Source organism: Suricata suricatta, chromosome 11 (assembly GCF_006229205.1).
Source record: "Suricata suricatta isolate VVHF042 chromosome 11, meerkat_22Aug2017_6uvM2_HiC, whole genome shotgun sequence".
Lineage (NCBI taxonomy): Eukaryota > Metazoa > Chordata > Mammalia > Carnivora > Herpestidae > Suricata > Suricata suricatta.
In genome coordinates this window covers 26,555,516-26,575,443 of record NC_043710.1, presented here as the reverse complement: position 1 = coordinate 26,575,443, position 19,928 = coordinate 26,555,516, and the positions used below count along the sequence as shown (strand labels likewise).

The window sequence follows — 19,928 nt, the reverse complement described above, 5'->3', positions numbered from 1 at the left end:
GAAATGGGGTTAAGAAACTTTACAAATCTTCAGGAGATGGGAATGTATATGCCATGTTTGCGACAAGTACAGGTTTGACATTTTAATGATTTTGATCAGTAGAACATCTTATTTGTTTTTGAGCAGCTGCATTTGAGTGTTCTTTTGTCTCGGGTGGAAAATCTATGCAGTTGCCAGTAGAGTGTGTACTTCCAACTTTGCAGTCAGAAATATGGATCTAGAATTTACCATGTCCTTATATGCGTGATCTTCCTTTGCGCTCCTAATAGCACCGTAAGCATTTCACAGATGGGTCATTCTGGGCTCAGGGAGTTTCAGGGACTCACTCAAGATCCCCCAGCAAGTCAGTGCTGGTAGTGCTGGGACTGAGCTCAGCCCAGTGGTACCAATCAACAGCTTAGCCACTAACACCCTTTACATGGAACAGGGGTCTCCTGCACGTTCACTGTGCCCTTGGCCTGAGCACTGATGGAGCTGTCGGCCTCACGGTTTGAAACCTTCTCAGCACATCCAGTGATGACTGGGAAGCCACCCTCTTGTCCCAGGACCCAGGCTTGGGAAGCAGCGTGCCGGTTCTGCACACTGAGGGACTTGTGTCCAGGCACCTCTCGGCAGTGTGCCCTCTCGGATGTCCGTAGCTCATTACCACGACATGCCACCTTCAAGTTGTTAATGTGTTTTCGTTCGTTTGGGGGGGGGGGGGGAATGTACTCAAATCTGGAGTTGCTGTACTTTTCTTCCCTAAAAAGTGTTCTAACTTTTTTCCTGCCATTATCTCTGGTTATCACCTGTGTCACAGGGCCAACAAAAATCTCTTCTTTCCTTTTAATGTTCCCTGAAAGTCCCTTGGATTTCCTAATTACTTACAAAAGTTCTCTTTATTTGTTCAATAGGTACTCCAATATCTTTGTTACCTCCCCAAGCCCTGATAACCTCCACACTCTGTTTGAATTTGTATTTAAAGGATTTGACGCTCTGCAGTATCAGGTAGGGAATTAGAATAGAACTTCCTTTGATTCAGAGCTGGGTTTAATCTAGGTGAAATCTTTGGAATACCTGCTTGCTTTAATTTTCATTTCTAAAGCTTGTTTCTAAAGTTTGTCATTGGTTTGACTCTGTTTCCATCAGGAGCATCTGGATTATGAGATCATTCAGTCTCTCAATCCTGAGTTTAACAAAGCAGTGATCAGAGTGAATGTATTCCGAGAACACAGGCAGACCATTCAGGTAAGGCTCATTCTAAAACCCTGCTAAGTGGGGATGGTGTCCTGCTGTATTTAAATACAGTAATTTCACATCATTTTATGTCCTGTGTAATTGCATGTCTTATATACAGTATTGTTTACCATAAATCTGGTCCCGATTTTTAGCCTGTTCTCAAGGAAGACAATCAAGTAAACAAATAATGTATGTAGCCAGATTGGAAAGTTGTAGTTTTCTCCCTTGAAAATTGAGTAAGGGCGATTGTGATTATGCTAATCAGCTAGAAGAAATACAGTCACTGTTCTGACATCAGTTCTCATTTTGCTGGCTTACAGCAGGTTTTGAAATGGTGCCTCTGTAACTAGAACAATAATCTCTCCACTTAAAAGAAAAAAAGAACCTTGCAAGATGTACTCTGAATCATTGTGGTTTAGCCAGTGGCCTATTTTCCTTTTTAAACAGTGTTTTCCTGAAAGCTCTATAAATCTCCAGTGTCTGGAGGGCTGAATGGCCTGCACTTGGTGTCCAAAGGCCGCAGTTTTGTTCAGCTGTAGAGAAGCATCAGTGTGACAGGCTTGCAGAAAGGATGGAGGCCCCTGGGCTCCTAGTGGATGAGGTTCATCGATTGTTTTCAGAGTTGGGTTGGGTGGGAAGTGGGCCAGGTAAACTTGGCAGTTTATGTATGTCTCTGACCTTTATGCTCGTTAAGGCATCTGTATATGCCTGTGAGGGAGGTGTTTCTTTTATCAAATGTCCGTATTGTAAATAATGGTGAGTGTATACTTTTTACCTAAGGAGCTTAATTTTTTCTTCCTAGGTCTCTTTCTAGAATCTCTTCATTCTTTAGTTTCTTCTGTTTTTGCCTGACGCCCTCAGCTGAGGTGGGGGGTTACAGATGGGGTGGGGTGACATGAAGGGCAGGTGGCCGCGGGGAGAGTGTGGAGGCCTGTTAAACTTAAGAAGAGTACACAAACCAAAGAAAGAAAAGCTTTCTCTGAAATGCTCAGCCCTGCGGCTTCTTGAATTTGTAATCAGACACCGCTTGTATTGCCAGAGTCCCTTTCTTTGTGCAGACTGGAGTTAAGCACACGAGAGGTGACCTGGCTTTATAAGGCTCTATTTGTGTCCCTTGGAAGCCTCTTCCTCCTTGCTGGAAATTGAGAAAAAGACAAACATTAGATTAAAGTCGGCTGTGCCTCTCCAGGGGGGCTGCTTTCTGCTGCTTTTATGAGGTGCTTGTTTAGTTTTTCCCCTTAGGAGTCCCATGACAGGGGGCCCAGCGAGGTGTGCGTCCTGCTGTTCTAACTGAGTGGAGTTGTTGTCTCCCTGGCCCATCCTTCAGCTTCCAGCAAAGCAGTTAGATGATCTTGTAATGAGATACTTCAGAAAAGTACAAAGATAATGGAATACTCAGATACCCGGCACTTAAGCCTAAGAAATGATGACACTTAACTGTTTGCTGTGTTTCTTTCATATTTTAAAAGTCTTTTTTGCTTTTGCTTTAAAGATCGACAGCATCATAGACAGAGTTGAATCCTCTTTTGTACCCCTCCCCATCACATTCCCTTCTGCCCCTCCCCGTAAGTGACCCTACTCTGGATTGAGGTTTCCTTCTGACTCAGGTGTTCATGTTTTACTATGTAATTATGCTTCCATAAATGGTACCATGCTGTGCCTGTCCTTTTTCAGCTTGCCTGTCTTACTCAGCATTTGTTTTTAAGATTTGTCTAGATTGAAGCTTGTGGCTTGGGTTGAGTTTAAGCATCGTATGTTTATATTACCATTTATTTATGTTTTTCGGGGTGGGTGAGGGGAACTATTGGGTTTTAGGGTATGAATAGATTTCCAGCTCTCTTGGGTTTTGCCAAATTCTCCTTGTAAAAAGTGTACCTGTTTACCTTCCCAACAGCATTTTTTAAAAAAAAGTTTTTTTCCCTCAAATTCTCATCACCACTGGTTGTTTTATTGCTATTTAATTTTTACCTGCCTACGTGAAATGGGATCTCCTTGTTGTCTTCGGTATGGTACTGACTACTAGTGAGGTTGAGTGTCTTTGTTTATGTTAATTGGCTGTTCAGGTTTCCTGTCCTGTAAAATCCCTCTTCGTGGCCTTGAGCAAACTTTAAAAATAGCAGGAAGCCCTGAAGAAACTAAAGGGGTGGCTAGTATGCATAAGGGTGCCAAGCTTTTTGTATCATCAGGTGGCCATGCTGCTAATATAAATAAGGGTGTGTAAACGTGTGCGTTAGGAAGGGATGGAGTCTTAGAAGTGTCCTCACCGGTGCAGGGAGATTGGCTTTTCGAATGACAGTATCCACATAAGGAGCATAGTACCCAGTGTGTAGTAGCAGGTGCATGAGAAAGGAGACGTAGTCCCATTTGCTGCCCCGGGGCAAGGCCAGAGCCAGGCTGAAGGAAGCATGAGGAGACAGGAGAGAGAAAGGAGAGGGAGCACCACCTATCAGTACTAGGCCTGGCACCAGCCAAGGTGTTTTTCCAGATTTACCTGATTTTTCTCTCAAGCAGCCATCAGATAGGCGTTTCCTCCACTTCCCAGGAGAGGAGTCTGAGGCTGTGAGCATGTGACCTGTCCAGGGGCACACAGTCGGTGGTTGAACTTCTGAACCCAGGTGTCTGGCTCCAAGCTCATTCTGGTTTGCCCTGCCACAGAAAAGTGGAAAGGAGGAAGGAGAGAAAGAAGTACTGGGAAGGGGGTGAGAGAGGACAGAGTGGCCTTTATGAGGTGTCATGGGGACCGCGTCTGTGGCACCTGGTGGCCAGGTAGTAACAGAACTTCTTCCCTGCAGTATATACATCCTGCAGATGCCGTGAAACTGGGTCAGGCTGAGCTTGTTGTCATTGATGAAGCCGCCGCCATCCCCCTGCCCCTGGTGAAAAACCTCCTGGGCCCCTACCTGGTGTTCATGGCATCCACCATCAACGGGTAAGCACCTCGAGGGGGAGTCCTTGCTCCCGTTGTCCATTCTTGCTTATCGGCATGAGTGAACGTACATGGTTCAGGGCAAGTCAGCCCACTTCCGGAAGTCGAGTCTTGGGAGCTGCCCCAGCCCCTCCTGGGGCTTCTGCACATTGGAGCTGGTCTCCATTACTGAGTGGTGCTCACCTCTGGTCTGACAGTAAATGGGCAGCACAAGACTGAAGGATTTCATGACCCAGGTGATGACGGTCTCATTCTGCGTGGAGGCCTGGTTGAATTTTAGAGAGTACACAACAGTGCTAACGTCATATATCTTAGAGTGATGTGAAAACAGGGCTATCAAATTAGTGTAAGGAAGCACTCATACAATGGCTGAAGAGATTTCTTTAGATACTCAAAATATTTAGTTCTTGCTTGCTGTAGAACCATTAGAGAAAAATAGGTAAGCCAAAAAAACAAGTTGCTAGTAATACAACCACCTAGAGATGGCTTTTTGTTTTTGAGAAACTGAGGGCATGAGTGGGGGAGGGGCAGAGGGAGAGGAAAGAGAATCTTAAGCAAACTCCATGCCCAGCCCAGTGTGAGATCATGACCTGAGCCGAGATCAAGAGTCAGACGCTTAACTACTTCACCAACTGCCGACTGAGCCACCCGGGTAGCCCTAGAAGTAGTTTTGTCATATGTTTTCTATGCATTTATTTTACTTTTTTTCTGAACAAGAATGTAAATACAGTGTACATATTGCTTTTAATTTTCTTTTTTAATGTAACGATATCCTGTGAGCTCTTTCCAAGTCAGTAAATACATATCTTTAGTATTGGAAAGATTTTTGTGGAGAGATCACATCTTCTTAAAGAGAGAATTCTGTATTACAGATTTATTGTTGTGTTTACTTATACTAAAAATATTTAAATAAAGTGGGTTTTATTTTTTTTGCTAACAGCTTTACTGAGATCCATTCATATACCGTACAGTTTACCCACATCAAGTGTATAATTCAGTGATCTTTAGTATCTGTGCAGTGTTGTGCAACCAGCACCACAAGGTACAGTTTTACATTTTCATCACCCCCAAAAGGAAAACCATACTCTTTACCTCTCAACCTCTAGTCCATCCCTAACTCCCTTGCTTAGAGAACTACTAGTCTGCCTTCTGTCTATTCTAGACAGCTCATGTAAATGGAGCCATACAATACAGGGGCTTTTGTGACTGGCTTCTCTCACTTACTGTAATATTTTCAAGGTTCATCAGTGTATCTGTCATCAGTATTTCCTTCTTTTTTATGGCCAAATAATATTCCATTATATGTTTATACACATTTTGTTTTTCCATTCATGTGTTGTTGGACATTGGGGTTGTTTCTTTTGGCTGTTAGGAATAATGCTTCTGTGAGCATTGTATATATGGGATATCTGTGTGGACGTGTTTTCAGTGCTCTTGGGTATACGCCTAGGAGTAGAATTACTGGGTCAGATAGTAACTTTATGTTTAACTGCTCCAGGAGCTGGCAGACTGTGTTTTCCAAAGCAGCTGCACCATTTTAAATTCTCACCCTCAGTGTCTGGCGGTTCCAAGTTTTCCATATCCTTGCCAGCGTGTGTTTATGTCTTTGTGATTATAGCCATCCTCCTGAGTGTGAAGTTGCGTCTCATTATGGTCTTCATTTGCATTTCCCTGGTGGCTGGGGATGTGGGGCATCTTATCATGTGCTTCTTTGCCATTTGTGTATCTTTGGAGAAACAGCTATTCAGATCCTCTGCTCATTTTTCTATTTGGTTTATTTGTCTTTTCATTATTGAGTTGTAAGTGTTCGGTTTTTTTCTCTACTTTCTTGATAATGTCTTTTGAAGCATTAAAAGTCTCTTTTGTTGCTTGTGCTTACTTGTTTTTCTTCTTTTTTAAATGAATAAACGGAGTTCCTTCGAGAAAGCTTTTGTTCTGTGAGGTGGGACAGGAGAATAAAATACTTAAAACTTTCCAAGTTTTTGATCATTCTTTAAAAATAGTATTTGAGTAAGAGGAAGTATTTATATAGTCTTAAAATATTATCACAGTGAGTACTATGAAGTGATGCAGTGCTGGATTAAAAAGAAGACCCAGGGCGCTCCTGGGTGGCTCAGTCGGTTGAGTGTCTGACTTCGGCTCAGGTCATGATCTCATGGTTCATGGGTTTAAGCCCCACGTCGGGCTCTGTGCTGACAGCTCAGAGCCTGGAGCTTCAGATTCTGTGTTTCCCTCTCTCTGCCCCTCCCCCACTCATGCTCTGTTTCTGTCTCAATAATAAATAAAAACATAAAAAAAAATTTATTTTAAAAGAAGATCTGGTGCCTGGATATCTAAGTCAGTTAAGCATGTGATTATTTATCTCAGCTTAGGTCTTGATCTCAGGGTGGTGAGTTCAAGCCCCACATTGGGCTCTGCACTGGGCGCGAAGCCTGCTTTTAAAAAACAAACCCACCAAGCAGTCTGCCTCCAGCCAACACTGGGGCTGTGACTAAAGGAGCAAATCCAGATGAGAAGAGCTGGCTCAATGATCATTTCTTTTTTTCTTCTTTTTTTTTAATGTTTATTTTTGAGAGAGAGAGAAGTGGGGAAAGGGAGACAGAGCACAAGCAGGGGAGGGACAGAGAGATGGGGGCACAGAATTCAAAGCAGGCTCTAGGCTGGAGACACAAAATCTAAAGCAGGCTTCAGACTCTGAGCTGTCAGCAGAGAGCCCGATGCGGGGCTTGAAACCATGAACCAGGAAATCATGACCTGAGTTGAAGTTGGACGCTCAACTGACTGAGCCATTCAGACGCCCCTACTGATTATTTCTTTTTTTCCAAAATTCCTGTTAGTTGTTTCATGTCACCTTTGCAGTGAAGGTAGTGATTAAAGGAATTACTAAGTGTGGTGGTTTATTGGTTTATTCAGTCTTGATGTTCCAAACTGGAAGCGCTCTCTGCCTTCCTTCAAGCATGTTACTTCTGTAGCTCTCATTCATGGACCATTTAAGGGCGTTCTACTTCATTTTGCTGAAGGCTTTACACATCATCTTTCTGGTCCTTTCAGTTCATAGCATGGTCCTCTGAGGTGTATAGAATAATCCCCTTTTGAGGATGAGGCTAAAAGTGAGTGGTGAGTTCCTTGCCCAGAGGTACTAAGTAGATGTGCCAGACTTGAGCCCAGGTGCTGCCACCGAGCTGGCCGCCTTGTCTCCTTGGGCGTTTGGACGCCCCTCTGGAAGTCTGAAGGGCAGCAGGACTGTTGGCAGCGAGTGTGAGTGTGGAGTTTCAGCAGGATGAAGGAGGTGGTTCTCTGTCCTTTCTAGAGAGTAGATTTGGAACCTCATTCGTGCCTGATGGCCTTTGCTTTTGCTCCTAGCTACGAGGGCACTGGCCGGTCCCTGTCCCTCAAGCTGATTCAGCAACTCCGTCAACAGAGTGCCCAGAGCCAGATCAGCACCACTGCTGAGAACAAGGCCACAGCGACAGCCAGACTGGCATCAGGTACCCCCAGAGCTCTGAACAGGCCCGTCCACGGCAGGTCCCCGCAGATTCTCATGCTGGATCATCTCCTCATGCCACCATGGGCAGTACTAAACTGTCCTACCATCAGGCACGCGGGCTGGGTCCCCAGGACGTTGCTTTCCCCAAGGAATAGCAAGCCAGTGACCAGATGGGAGCCTGACCCAGGCCTTCTGGGTTGGGCTGTTGTTTGTTACTGCCTCAGGGCACGGTCACATTGACTTAGACCCCTGTGGGGTCAGTGTCATGGCAAATTGAACATCCATCCCCCAGAACAGTTTAAAACCACTCAGTTTACATTGTTAAGTGGTAGTTATGTAGGCATCACGTGACAAAGAATATAGAATATTTGCCTTGCTCTTGTAGACAAAATACGTTTAATAATTGTTTCTCGTGTGTGTGTGTGTGTGTGTGTGTGTGTGTGTTGTGGGGAGCAGCGCGAACGCTGCATGAGGCTTCCCTGCAGGAGTCCATCCGATACGCCCCCGGGGACGTGGTGGAGCAGTGGCTGAACGACTTGCTCTGCCTGGATTGCCTCAGCATTCCCCGGATCGTCTCGGGCTGCCCCCTGCCTGAGGCCTGCGAGCTGTATCCTCCCTGGTGTTCTGAGCCCTGTGGGGGGGGTGGGGGCGGTGGGGGAATGAGGTTTTGGCCCTTTGTTTCATAGGCTGCTGCTCTAAGGACAGGGGGGAGTTAAACATTCTCCATTTTCTCTCTGTTCCCTCCCTAATGGGTTCTGTACAGGACACAGGGCTCTTCCTTCTAATCTGACAGAAAGCTACACACCCAGGTTCCCTTCAGAAGCAGTGTGTCCTGTTTTGGGCTCTCTTTGTTTTGGTTGCTTAACTCCAGACCCAGCTACTACGTTAACAGAGATACCCTCTTTTGCTACCACAAGGCCTCTGAAGTTTTCCTCCAAAGGCTTATGGCCCTCTATGTGGCTTCTCACTACAAGGTAACTAACTGCAGCTAGCTGAAGTGGGTGAGCTTCAGCTCTGATGACAGTCGCCCTTTACCTGGCTTTTCATATCTTCTATTTCCCCGTGGCTCAGGTTACCATTCTACTGGGACTGAAATGTCCTGATGTTGTCAAGGTCCACTGACCTTGCTGGAGGGATTGCATTTCCCCTCGTTGTTCAGGCCTGTCTTGGGCTTCTAGCTTTGCCTACAGAGTGTGGAATTCCTGCATGTAGCCCCATGCTTGGTGGGTGGGGAGCTTGGAAAGCTTGGCCTATTTTAAAATGGGTTCTTCTGTCTCTCACTTGTCAGCTGAACAGACAGGCTCAGATGACGCAGCAGCTGTTACCTGGTCGTATTTACCTCTGGGCTATTTTTAAACCTTTATTAGTTTTTGAGAGAGAGAGAGAGAGAGAGAGAGAGAGAGAGAGAGAGAGAGAGAGAGAGAGAGAGAGCGCGAGTGTGCGCGAGCACACGAGCATGCAATTGGAGGAGGGGCAGAGAGAGAAGGGGACAGAGGATCCAAAGCGGGCTCTGTGTTGACAGCAGAGAGCCTGACGTGGGGCTCTAACTCATAAATTGTGAGATCATGACCTGAGCCGAGGTTGGACACTTAGCCAACTGAGCCACCCAGGTCCCCCCTCCCCCAACTCCAGACTGTTCTTATGGAGCACTGGATGAGAGTTTAGAATATTTGAAAGTCTTTAAGATGAGAGGGCACTTTGGGAAGGATGCTTCTTCGGTGTCTAGGTAGCATTTTTGTGAATGCCCCGTAACAGGAGACTGAAGAGTTGGTGCTAGAAGTGGTGATAGGTTTTCTTGAAATAGCTTCTTCTCTGGGAAGTGAGACATTCACTCCCCCGCTGTGAACTGCGCAGGGCTAACTAGGCAGTCCTCTGCCCACTGCAGCCTCAGCGCTCGTGGAGACATGACCCCAAACATTTGAGGCGAAGTCCCACAGAGGCCATTTCGGAGGGTTCTAGTATCAGGCTGGCGGCCAAGATACTAGATAAGTGCTTTGCCAGGTTTCAGCTCGCCACAGGGCTCTGGGGAAGGTGATACTCCAGTCAGCCAGTGACTCCAGCGTGGCCCGAGTAACGGACAAGAGAGTGGTGCTGATGGATGTGTTTGTTCCCTTACAGAACTCCCCCAATGATCTCCAGATGCTTTCTGATGCGCCTGCCCACCTTCTGTTCTGCCTCCTGCCCCCTGTGCCCCCCACCCAGAATGCTCTTCCTGAAGTGCTTGCTGTCGTCCAGGTATGGTGGCATTCGTTTGGGGGACCACTTAGGAATCAAGGGTTAATGCTCAGTAACTGTGTCTTGGGAGGGGAAGTGTTGGTCCCCGGTGCGGAGCCGCGTAGCTGGGTGAGTGAGGCAGCCCGGATGTGTGGAAGCGAACACCCAGACCCCGCTGGTGGTGGACAGGTGAAACTCAGAGCCGGCCACTCATGTGTGATTCACAGCTCCTCCTCAAGTAGAATTTGTTTTCCTCCTTTATTACAAAAGCAACACATGTACTTCTGTAGTTAGAAAATGCAGATTGGAAGCATGGGATCATAGTGTTTGGTAGTCTAGGCTTTTTTTTGTTTGTTTGTTTTGCAGTGTGTCAACTAATAATTTATAGTTTTTAAATGTTTTAAAGGCTGTGTTATATTTATGCACGTACCATACTGTGTATAAGCATTCTCCTTTCAGACTCTAGAGTCGTTGTGAATTTGCACTATTTCATATAGAGCTGCATGAGCATCCCGTGTCTTAAGTGATATTTGCACATGCGCACCAGGTGTGGAGACCCTCTTCTAGTGTAGTTTTTGCACTCTGGGCCCGGAGTTTGTGTTCTGCTGTGTTAGGACAGTGTCGGATGCTCATGGGGCCTAGTCACGACACTTCCACTGAGCATGGAAGTCAGCTCCAAGGTTAAGCCTGAGCTGGAGTGGAAGCAGCTCGCCTCGTCGGGGAAGCAGCGGGAGCTGATGATCTGTGAGTGGGCTCTGCGCCCGGAGCTGTGTCTGCACTGTCCCGCTCCCCCCACAGGTGTGCCTGGAGGGAGAGATTTCTCGCCAGTCCATCTTGAACAGCCTGTCTCGAGGCAAGAAGGCTTCGGGGGACCTGATTCCATGGACCGTGTCGGAACAGGTGCTGCGCTTTCCCTGGTATGGCTGAGTGAGAGAAGCTGGCGGTGTCAGAGGGCGTTCTTGTCGCTCACGTCCCGGCCTGTGTCTCCCACACAGTTCCAAGACCCAGACTTCGGCGGCCTTTCTGGTGGAAGGGTTGTTCGCATTGCTGTTCACCCGGATTATCAAGGGGTAACGTGTCCTCCTGCCCCTCAGACCTGCAGTGCTTTCTCAGCTGCAGCCGCCTTGCTGGCAGCGTGGTAGGGCAGGTGCATCTGGTGGGATGAAGGGGAGGCTGGTCAAGGAATAAGCAATTCCAGGCACTCCTCTGTCATGGCCAGTTTCCCCAGGTCCTAGGGGTTGGCGAATGGGCAGCATGATTGTATGCGCTTGCTCTTACTTTGTGAGGCCAGGGCTCTTGTGAACCTGACCTACTTTTCACTTACCTCCTATCTCTTAGAAATCCCCACTGGGGAGTCCACTGTGGAGATGTCAGTTTGGGGCTTGCTGGTCTGTGGATCAGAAAGCCCAGGCAGCCATCCTCACACTCAGGCTAGATGGTGTGAGAGTGAGGCTCATAGCATGGTCGCTCTTAAGGATCTCTGTTCTGACCTCTTTGAGGGATTTCATCAGTTCTCTTTGCCAAGTACAGTGTGACTCGGGGGGAAGGCTTTCTGGAAGCAATACGAGGGGCATAGAGGTGGGTAGACATATTGAGAACATTCTCTTCCTTTTGTCTGTTTCCCTCCATGCTTGCTCACAGATGGGCTACGGCAGCCGAGCTCTGCAGCTGCTGCAGATGTACTTTGAGGGCAGATTCCCTTGTCTTGAGGAAAAGGTCTTTGAGACGTCACAAGAAATTCACACCGTCAGCAGCGAGGTAAGCATCTTTCGGCCAAACTCCTTGTTCCTGGGAGGATGGTTCTCAGGAGCATCGAGAACTGTCCAGTGGTCCGGGCTGTCTGAGCTCCAGCAGATTTCCTCCTCTTTTGGAGAAGCTCTTACATCTCCAGCTGACACTGGAATTGAGAACCTCGGATCAGCATCAGCAGCATCACCTGCTGCTATTTTAGAAATGCCGCTTTTTAAGCCCTGGCCCAGGCCTGCTGAATCAGAGGGTCAGGAGTGGGGCCTGGAGGCCTGTGTCTCAGCAAGTGGGTAACGCCGGCGCATGCTCCAGCTTGCAGCCCCTGCGCACTGAGCCCGCGCTCAGGGCAGTTGTGTCTTTCTTGGTAAGGGGATCAATGCCAGGAACTGTGATGGCTCCTCACACACATTCACTTGATTTTCACAGTAGCCTGTTCGGGAGGCGGGGAAGGGGCTTATATTTAAGGTCCGGCTCTGAGGTTTGTCACTTCCCAAGACACAGACCTATCTGGTGACAGAACTGTACCTTCAGAACCCTAAATTGTATGGCTGTTTAAATTGTGTGGCTGTTTAAATTGTGTGGCTGTTGTCCTGCGTTCTGGGTTTGGATCAGTGTGGTTTCATGCATGTCCAGGTGTTTGGTGTACTTGGACTGATGGCTGGACCGAGTGGTGCGCCTGTTTTTTAAAACCCAGGGAACAGAGAAACCTGTCTCAGTTTGAACTGTGCTTAGGTCAGAGCGTGGTGTGGTAGGGGTGCTTGGGAATGCCGCCACGCTTTCTCTCCCTTTGCTGGGTGGACCGTGTTCTCTTCCTGGCATCTTTTAGGCTGTCAGCTTGTTGGAAGAGGTCATCAGTCCCCGCAAGGACCTGCCTCCCTTACTTCTCAAGCTGAATGAGCGGCCTGCTGAGCGCTTGGATTACCTGGGTGTGTCCTATGGCTTGACTCCCAGGCTCCTCAAGTAAGCATTTGCCTGCTCTTTCTCTTTCACATCACCCTGCGGCCTTGTTTTTGAAAATGAGCATCCCGTGGACTGTGTTTGCCTTTCCAGCTGGTGTGTTTGCCAGCCTCCTGGTGACCACTGCCCCTCCCCTGCCGCCTGCCTGGCCCTTCCCATTTTCATTTGCCAGTCAGTCTCAGAAGGTGCACACAGTGACCCACTCTTTTTGTTACCTTTGCAGGTTCTGGAAGCGAGCTGGGTTTGTTCCTGTTTATCTGAGACAGACCCCGGTGAGTGAGGCAGAGGAGGGTTGTAGGTTTGCAGTTTCGGTTGGTGACAGGTCTGTCCTTATATAGAGCCCTGGTGCCCTTGCTACACTCTGAGTATGTGTGCCCCTGCCTCCAAGAGCTTTGTTCTGATGGACACCAAAACAGCTATCGCCACCGGGAGGCCACGCCATCACGTGTGTCCCTCCCGCACTGCGCGGTGCATGTGTGGTGTGTGCCTGGCTTAGTGCTTGATTGTAAGATGGCAGAAGTGGACTTGTTTATCAGATTCTGGAGTCCTGCAGCCTGGGGGCCCGCTGGAATTTGTAAAACGAGAAACAAGTGTTTTTGGGAGGCTTGCAGATGGGCAGCCTCGGGTATCTGAGGGAGGGGTGTGACTATGTGGATGACAGAGCCATGGAGGATTATTAGGGAAGGGAGAGACTTCCTGGGAGTTCATAAAAGAAATCTATCACCTGCAGTGAGTAAGGTAAGCCACAAAGCTTATTTTCTAATGGGTAGAATTAGGAAGGCGGCTCCCGGAGAGCTGAGGGATCATCCTCACTGGAGAGAAGGGGAAGTGAGGACATAGACGATCATGCGGGAAGTAAAAGGGGCAGAGAAACAAGGGAGCTGCAGGGAGACTGCCATTAAGGGGACTTTACCGGGTGGGAGACTCTAGAACATGTTTGCTGTAGGGCATGACTCTGTAGAGATCACACGGACAGTACAGGTAATGGGCTGATTGCAGACCCCGGGTGCAGGGGGAGAGGTGGCCACCTCATCCTTTACGGCATCAGGGAAGGCAGAGAGTTTGGGCACAGAAGGTGTCAGTCAGTTGGTCGGGCTGGTGTTGGGAGGATGAAGCCCTGTTTTCCCAGAGAGGGAGGCTGAGAGAAGCGGGTGGAGGTTTGATTTTTTTTTTTTTTTTTTTTGGAGTGCACAATGCCCCCAGTGTCCATGGGCGGTGCCTGTTTGCGCGTTTGAAGTGGGCCTAGTGAAGACCGCTGGGTGTTCGGCTCCCTCCGCGTGGGCAGGGCAGCTCCCGGGCGGGCTGGGTCCCTGGCAGTGTGTTGGGTTGAGGCTGGGATGCAAATTTGCTGGTCGGCTGCCAGGGATGTGCCGACCATTGAGTTCGGCATGGGCCACGGTTTACCCTTGTGCTCTTGTGCGGTGCGCCGCCCATTTGTGACATGGTGTGGATATTTTGTTATACGAATGCTCTCTGGCCGAAATCCAGATGTTTCTGTGGTGTGGGGTTTGGGGTTGTTATGTAATAAAAATGTAAAAAGCTATGCTCCCTGTTTTAGCACCTAAAAGAGGCTTGCGTTTGCAAGCTGGTTGCCAGTATAGGAACTCTAGATCTGGGGCAGGGAGTTTTGTTGTAAGTTACCCAAAATCCAGTGTTGACTGGACCACGTGGGGTTTACGCTGTAATGACTCTGAGTTCAGACCCTGAACTGATGGCGTGGGAGTGGCCGATCTGAACCACTCCCAGCTGGGAGGAGGGAGAGGGGATCGCCGTGTCTTCCTGCCCTTCAGCAGTGACCGCTGCTCCAGAAAAGGGTGTTCTTGGTACCAAGTAGGCATTTGTGTTGCCAGAATGACCTGACTGGGGAACACTCGTGCATCATGCTGAAGACCCTGACCGACGAGGATGAGGCTGACCAGGGAGCCTGGCTCGCGGCCTTTTGGAAAGGTAAATTGGAGTGGAAGGGAGATAGCGAGGTGACGGGCAAGGGGCCTCCAGACCTCTGACGCTGTGCGGTTGTCCTCCTCCACAGACTTCCGGAGGCGGTTCCTAGCCCTGCTGTCCTACCAATTCAGCACCTTCTCTCCTCCCCTGGCTCTGAACATCATTCAGAACCGGCACATCGGGAAGCCAGCACAGCCAGGTGAGCCGGGCGGGCTGGGGCAGACGGCTGGTGGTGGCCTGGCCTTGTGGAGGTGGGGGCTTAAGAACTGAGGGATGGTCCTAGGCCTGCTTCTCCCACTGATGGGAGATGCCACCAGCTTGGCCCTGCTCTGCTATAGGAGCACCTGTGCCCACAGTACCTTCCATCTTTGTAACAAGACTCTGGGTGTCTGATAAGGTCACATAGCTGGTTAATTGTGGAACTTGATTTAAATGCTGTGAGCTAGGGTAACCAGCTCAGTTCCCAGGCTCCGCGTCCTCATTCATGAATTTGTGGTAAGAATATGTGCTCAACCGTCTGCGACTGATACATGGGAAGTGTTCTGGGCATGTTAGTTCCGTTGGAATATTTCAAGTATTTAAAAGCATAATGGATCATTAGTATTAATAGTTGTAGGTTTTTCTGGTGTGTGTGTGTGTGTGTGTGTGTGTGTGTGTGTGTGTGTGTGTGTGTGTTTTGCCAGTTTATATTTTTAAGGAAAAATCTGTTTTCCTCAAACCGGGCAGAGCGTACACACTGTCACTGAAGCTGGGTCCTGAGGAGAAGTGGCAGAGTGGGGAAGGAATGTTGTGCTCGTCTGACCCAGGGGCGCCGGAGCCTTTCCTTCGTGTGACGTGTTGGCGTGGAACTCTGAGCAAGGGTGACCTGCCAACCGTCCCCCCTCCCTGCGTGGCCTGAGGCTGCCTGCGCTAGGCAGGGCCCTGACGTGTCTGGTCCTCTTGCGCGTACAGCTCTGTGCCGGGCCGAACTGGAAGCGCTCTTCCTCCCCTATGACCTCAAGAGGCTGGAGATGTACTCCCGGAACATGGTGGACTACCATCTCATCATGGACCTGATCCCGGCCGTCTCCCGGATGTACTTCCTAAACGAGCTGGGGGACCTGTCCCTGTCCGCGGCCCAGTCCGTAGGTTATCTGCTGCGCGTGTGCTCCGTGTTCAGTGGGCTGCTCTGGTGTAATTTTGTGCTCTGATAGGTGGGTAGTGTTCTCCCCGTTTTACAGGTGGGGGGCACTTGTGCCCAACCGTACAGCCAGTGCGAGGAAGGGCTGCGGTTTGAACCCCCATTCTTCCCACCCCACCACCTCGCCTTCATTCTGACTCTACCTTAGCAGAGGTTCAAGGGCACCGTGTAATTTAAAATGCAGCTGTGAAGCAGCTGTTTGTCAGGATAATCGGTTTGGGGATTTCAGGAAGAGGAAGCATTTCCTGGTGGTTTCAGTAACGGGATGAAAGGGAAGATGCCCACGTAGACTGTGCCAGTCGATATTTTGTACCAGATAGCTCTGGTCAGAAGAGAGTGGCTGGTTCTCGGTGCCACTTTAATGGGCACGGGCCTGTCCCGGGGGCCACTTCAGCAGATTTCCCTCCTCCAGGCCCTTCTCCTGGGGATTGGCCTCCAGCACAAGTCTGTGGACCAGCTGGAAAAAGAGATTGAGCTGCCCTCAGGCCAGCTGATGGGACTTTTCAACCGGATCATCCGCAAAGTGGTGAAGGTAACGTCAGCTGAGAGCAGGGTTTTGATCTGTTTCAGGTAATTTAACAAACTTACTCCCCGCCCTAAAACAGATGTTAGCGGCCATATCTGTTGCAGATCTCCACACACACACACTCTCTCTCTCACACACACACACACACTCACACACACACTCCCTCGCTCACTCACTCACTCGCTCAGATGAAGAAGTGGGGGCCTTCAGCTCTATTGTAATGTTTCCGTGCTTTCTCCCGGAGCGGCACCACTGGTAGGAATTTGCTGTCTCTCCAGTCTGTGTCTCACTCTTACCATGAACGTGTGTGCCCTTCATCAAGTGAAGTGTGTGCTGAGTGACGGGGGTCCCCGCTGCCGCCCCATCGTCAGCTCTCGGCCGTTGTCTTGCAGCTGTTTAACGAAGTGCAGGAGAGGGCCATTGAGGAGCAGATGGCGGCGGTGAAGGACGTGGTCATGGAGCCCACGATGAAGACCCTCAGTGATGACCTGGTAGGCTCCCGCTGGAGGCCAGCAACATCGGAGGCGCACCCATCGCCCTGCGGGCAGAGCCCTCCGCCCTGCCACCATGGGGCTGGCGCTCCCTGCACCTCCCACCCTGCATGCACGTGGGCTCTCACTCCTCGGCGTGCGACTCCCCGAGTGGGTGGTGCAGGCGGGCCGACGCTGCCGTCGACACTTCTTGTTTGTCCTGTCAGATGTTTGCAAACACACGTTTGATACTGTTTTAGTTAGAGCTGCCTCTGATGCGGGGGGCGGGGGTGAGCCGAGAAGAAAGAGCTGTCTGCTGTCACAGTGATATTCTGCCCTCTTTTTCTGTCATTTGTCCTCTGCTCGGCCCTGACCTCCGTCTCCGGGGCTCTGGCTGCAGGATGAAGCAGCAAAGGAGTTCCAGGAGAAACACAGGAAAGAAGTGGGGAAGCTGAAGGACATGGACCTCTCTCAGTAAGCCCCTGCGCCGCTCGTGGGGAGCAGGGGCCGTGGCTTTGTGGGCCCTGGGGCCCTGTCTACAGGCCCCTCTCATCCACATCCGGGTGCCCTGGCAGCTGCTGCATGCACCGTTTTAGAAGCATGAACAGCTGAAACCTTCCTGACTCTCTCTGTGCATGTTTTGAGGAGTCCCCGCAGGTCCCCAGGGAGGGGTGCTGATTGATGAACATCCACTTTCAATGACTGCCTTTCTCTGTTTGGGTTTTGCATGTGAACTTATTGAAAGAAAGATTCTATTGCCTACAAATAAAACAACAAAACCCCTTGTTCTGGAACCCTCTGTGGACTGGGACTCCTAGTGCCCCTGAGCTTAAGCTGTAATAATGTTGTTCACTCCGTGGGTTGATGTGAATGAATATTCTAGAATTAGTGGCCTCCAAGCCTCATTGACCTGTAGCCCTCTGACTGAGTCCTTAGAAGTGGTAGGTTTTGGACACCTGAGACAGTGGTGCTGGGCGGTCCCTGGGCAGGGTTTTGAGCTCTGCCCTCAATTCACAGTATCAAAACCTTGACCTGCTGAGGCTGGTGGCTCGAGAGGTGGGGTGTGGTGGGGTGAATAGGCATGATTCTGGGACTTGTGGGCACCTGCCTCGAGGCGGGAGTGAGCAGGATGATGGTGGGGCCGCAGGGGGCTCCCCTTGCTGGGCGGGTAGAGTTTGACCCCTGGCGGGCCGCGGCCCTCCTCGCTCTCCTGAGGCTCCCTGGACTGTGAGCGCCCCTTCCCTCTGCGCTGGCCAGGCCTTCGTGGTGGGCCACGGCTGGTGGGAGTGTTGTCACTTCCCTTCTTTCAAGCAGGCTTTGAGATTTCCCTTTTTTTTTTTTTTTTTTTTAGATACATAATCCGTGGGGATGATGAAGAATGGAATGAAGTTCTGAACAAAGCTGGGGAGAACACCTCCATTGTCAGCCTGAAGAGGTGAGGCCCCAACAGACTCCTGGCTGGAGGGCCTTTCTGGCCTTTCAGCTCCTTCAGCAACTTTGATTAGAAAACAGGTCGAAGCAAAAGCTTTGAGGGACAAGTCACCACTCTTTCCTTCAGAGTCGCTCCTTTGGTGTCATATTTCCTACAGATGAGGCAGGGCCATGGGGCTCTTGTGGGCATCAGTGCGGTGTCCTGTTCACTCTCACTACGGCGGTGGCTACTTTTACCAGCGCTGCTTTAAAGATGGAGTGACCGAGGCTCCAGGGTGTTCAGTCACTTCCCAAGACGCATCCAGCCAGTAAGAGGCTGAGCCGGGGTCAGGCCCAGGCGTGGCCACTGCCGAGGCTGGCGTTTTACCTGCTGTATTCCCCTTCCTTGAAGCTGGTGGCCCCCAAGTCTTGGGCCTTAGAGTTCCTCTGCATCATAAAAATTGAGGGCCCCCCAAAGGCTTTTGTTTATGAGGGTTATAGCTATTGATGTTTCCCACATTAGAAGTAAACTGAGAAATTAAAAAATTCATCCAAAATTAACAATGATGGACTCATTATGGTTTTGTTGCTTGGAAAAATATTTTTTTTTTCACACAAAAATCTCAGAGTGGCGTTGTTTTACCTTTATGTTTTGCAAATTCTGTCTGGGTTAATAGAAAGCAGCTGGCCGTCTGCTCCTGCATTCGCTCTGGTGCCGTCGCCCACCCCGTAGCCTCTGGAAGACGGACAGCTGGGAGAGCGAAAGGCTAACAGTGTGCTTGTGTTGTTGTGAAAATAGTTTCCCCCTTGGGGCCCACTGGGAAGAGTCGGGGGTCCCAGGAGGGGACCCTGCTTTGAAACCTTCCCCCCCAGCTGCTGCTCTGCAGAGGCGGGCATTTGTAGAGCAGGGCTCCTCGGCGTGAACCTGTGTGGAAGTTCCCGAGGAAGAGAACGAGGTTTCCCCTGCCCTGGGCTTCTGGAGATGAGCTGCCACAGCTGGTTTGGGGCTAGTGGGGAGGTGGGTTCATTGCCATAGGATGGGTCCCTTGAGGGATTGATTTGGAAAGAAGTCTTGTGATTCTAGGAACTGTAATCTCAGAAATCGGATACTGTCTCCTGCAGTCTCTGTGAGTCACTGTGGTGTTTTGAAGGTTCCAGCAGTGATGCCAGCCTCCGTCTGGTTTGGGCAGGATAGCAGAGGCGGCACAGGGCCCGTGATGGCTCCCGCCTTGCGCATGGTGGCTTGGACTGGAACGAAAGGCTGGGGTATGTGTGGTGTGGACCCCGCTGATTCCGCGCTCCTCAAGAGCTTGGCTTTTCCTGCCGTTTGGCTTGTCCCTGCTGGTGAGGAGCCTCCTGCTTTCACTAGCTTTTGTGCTTCATCTGCTTGAAGCTCTCTGAGTTCAGTTCTACTCTCGGAGATAAAAACACTGATACCTGTTGTTATGTTCTTTGAAGCCTTGCTTTTCTTTGTTGAGAGGTCATTTCATTCAGGTGATGGTAGTGGTCCGTGGATGCAACTGTTCTGTCTCTCCTCATAGGGAGGTGTTTGTTCCCAGGGCAGAATCCCCCTGGAGAGAACCTTTAACCTGTAAGAGGGAAGGAAGGCGGTAGCCATTTGCTGAATGACTCCGGTACTCAGCTGTCAGCGAGGCCTCCCCTGGCAGCGAAACGTGGAACCTGACTTCCTACTCCTTTCGGTTTCCCTCTCATTTAGGAAAAATAAAATACTACACTGGAAAGTATTACAGGGTGTTCTTGGGAACGCCCTGCTTTGTATTAGAGACTATCCTGGGGGTCATTGGGATGATATGTCTGCTTTGGAGTGCTGGGAGGGACTCCTCCTTGTG

The 19,928-nt window shown here is 49.8% G+C and overlaps 1 protein-coding gene across 3 annotated transcripts in view; it reads left to right on the top strand.

The window, feature by feature from the left end:
* The window catches only part of NAT10 (N-acetyltransferase 10), a 31,631-nt gene that overhangs the window by 10,611 nt on the left and 1,092 nt on the right, over positions 1-19,928 (top strand). For all 3 annotated transcript variants that reach the window (XM_029956109.1, XM_029956110.1, XM_029956111.1), the window contains 19 exons: positions 894-987; positions 1,129-1,227; positions 4,011-4,147; positions 7,508-7,632; positions 8,088-8,238; positions 8,509-8,605; positions 9,750-9,866; positions 10,644-10,745; positions 10,841-10,915; positions 11,487-11,603; positions 12,418-12,551; positions 12,772-12,820; positions 14,399-14,495; positions 14,581-14,691; positions 15,444-15,616; positions 16,085-16,204; positions 16,591-16,689; positions 17,069-17,142; positions 18,020-18,103. In XM_029956109.1, coding sequence (XP_029811969.1) covers positions 894-987; positions 1,129-1,227; positions 4,011-4,147; positions 7,508-7,632; positions 8,088-8,238; positions 8,509-8,605; positions 9,750-9,866; positions 10,644-10,745; positions 10,841-10,915; positions 11,487-11,603; positions 12,418-12,551; positions 12,772-12,820; positions 14,399-14,495; positions 14,581-14,691; positions 15,444-15,616; positions 16,085-16,204; positions 16,591-16,689; positions 17,069-17,142; positions 18,020-18,103 — 2,055 coding nt within the window. The remainder of the gene's footprint in view (positions 1-893; positions 988-1,128; positions 1,228-4,010; positions 4,148-7,507; positions 7,633-8,087; positions 8,239-8,508; positions 8,606-9,749; positions 9,867-10,643; positions 10,746-10,840; positions 10,916-11,486; positions 11,604-12,417; positions 12,552-12,771; positions 12,821-14,398; positions 14,496-14,580; positions 14,692-15,443; positions 15,617-16,084; positions 16,205-16,590; positions 16,690-17,068; positions 17,143-18,019; positions 18,104-19,928) is intronic.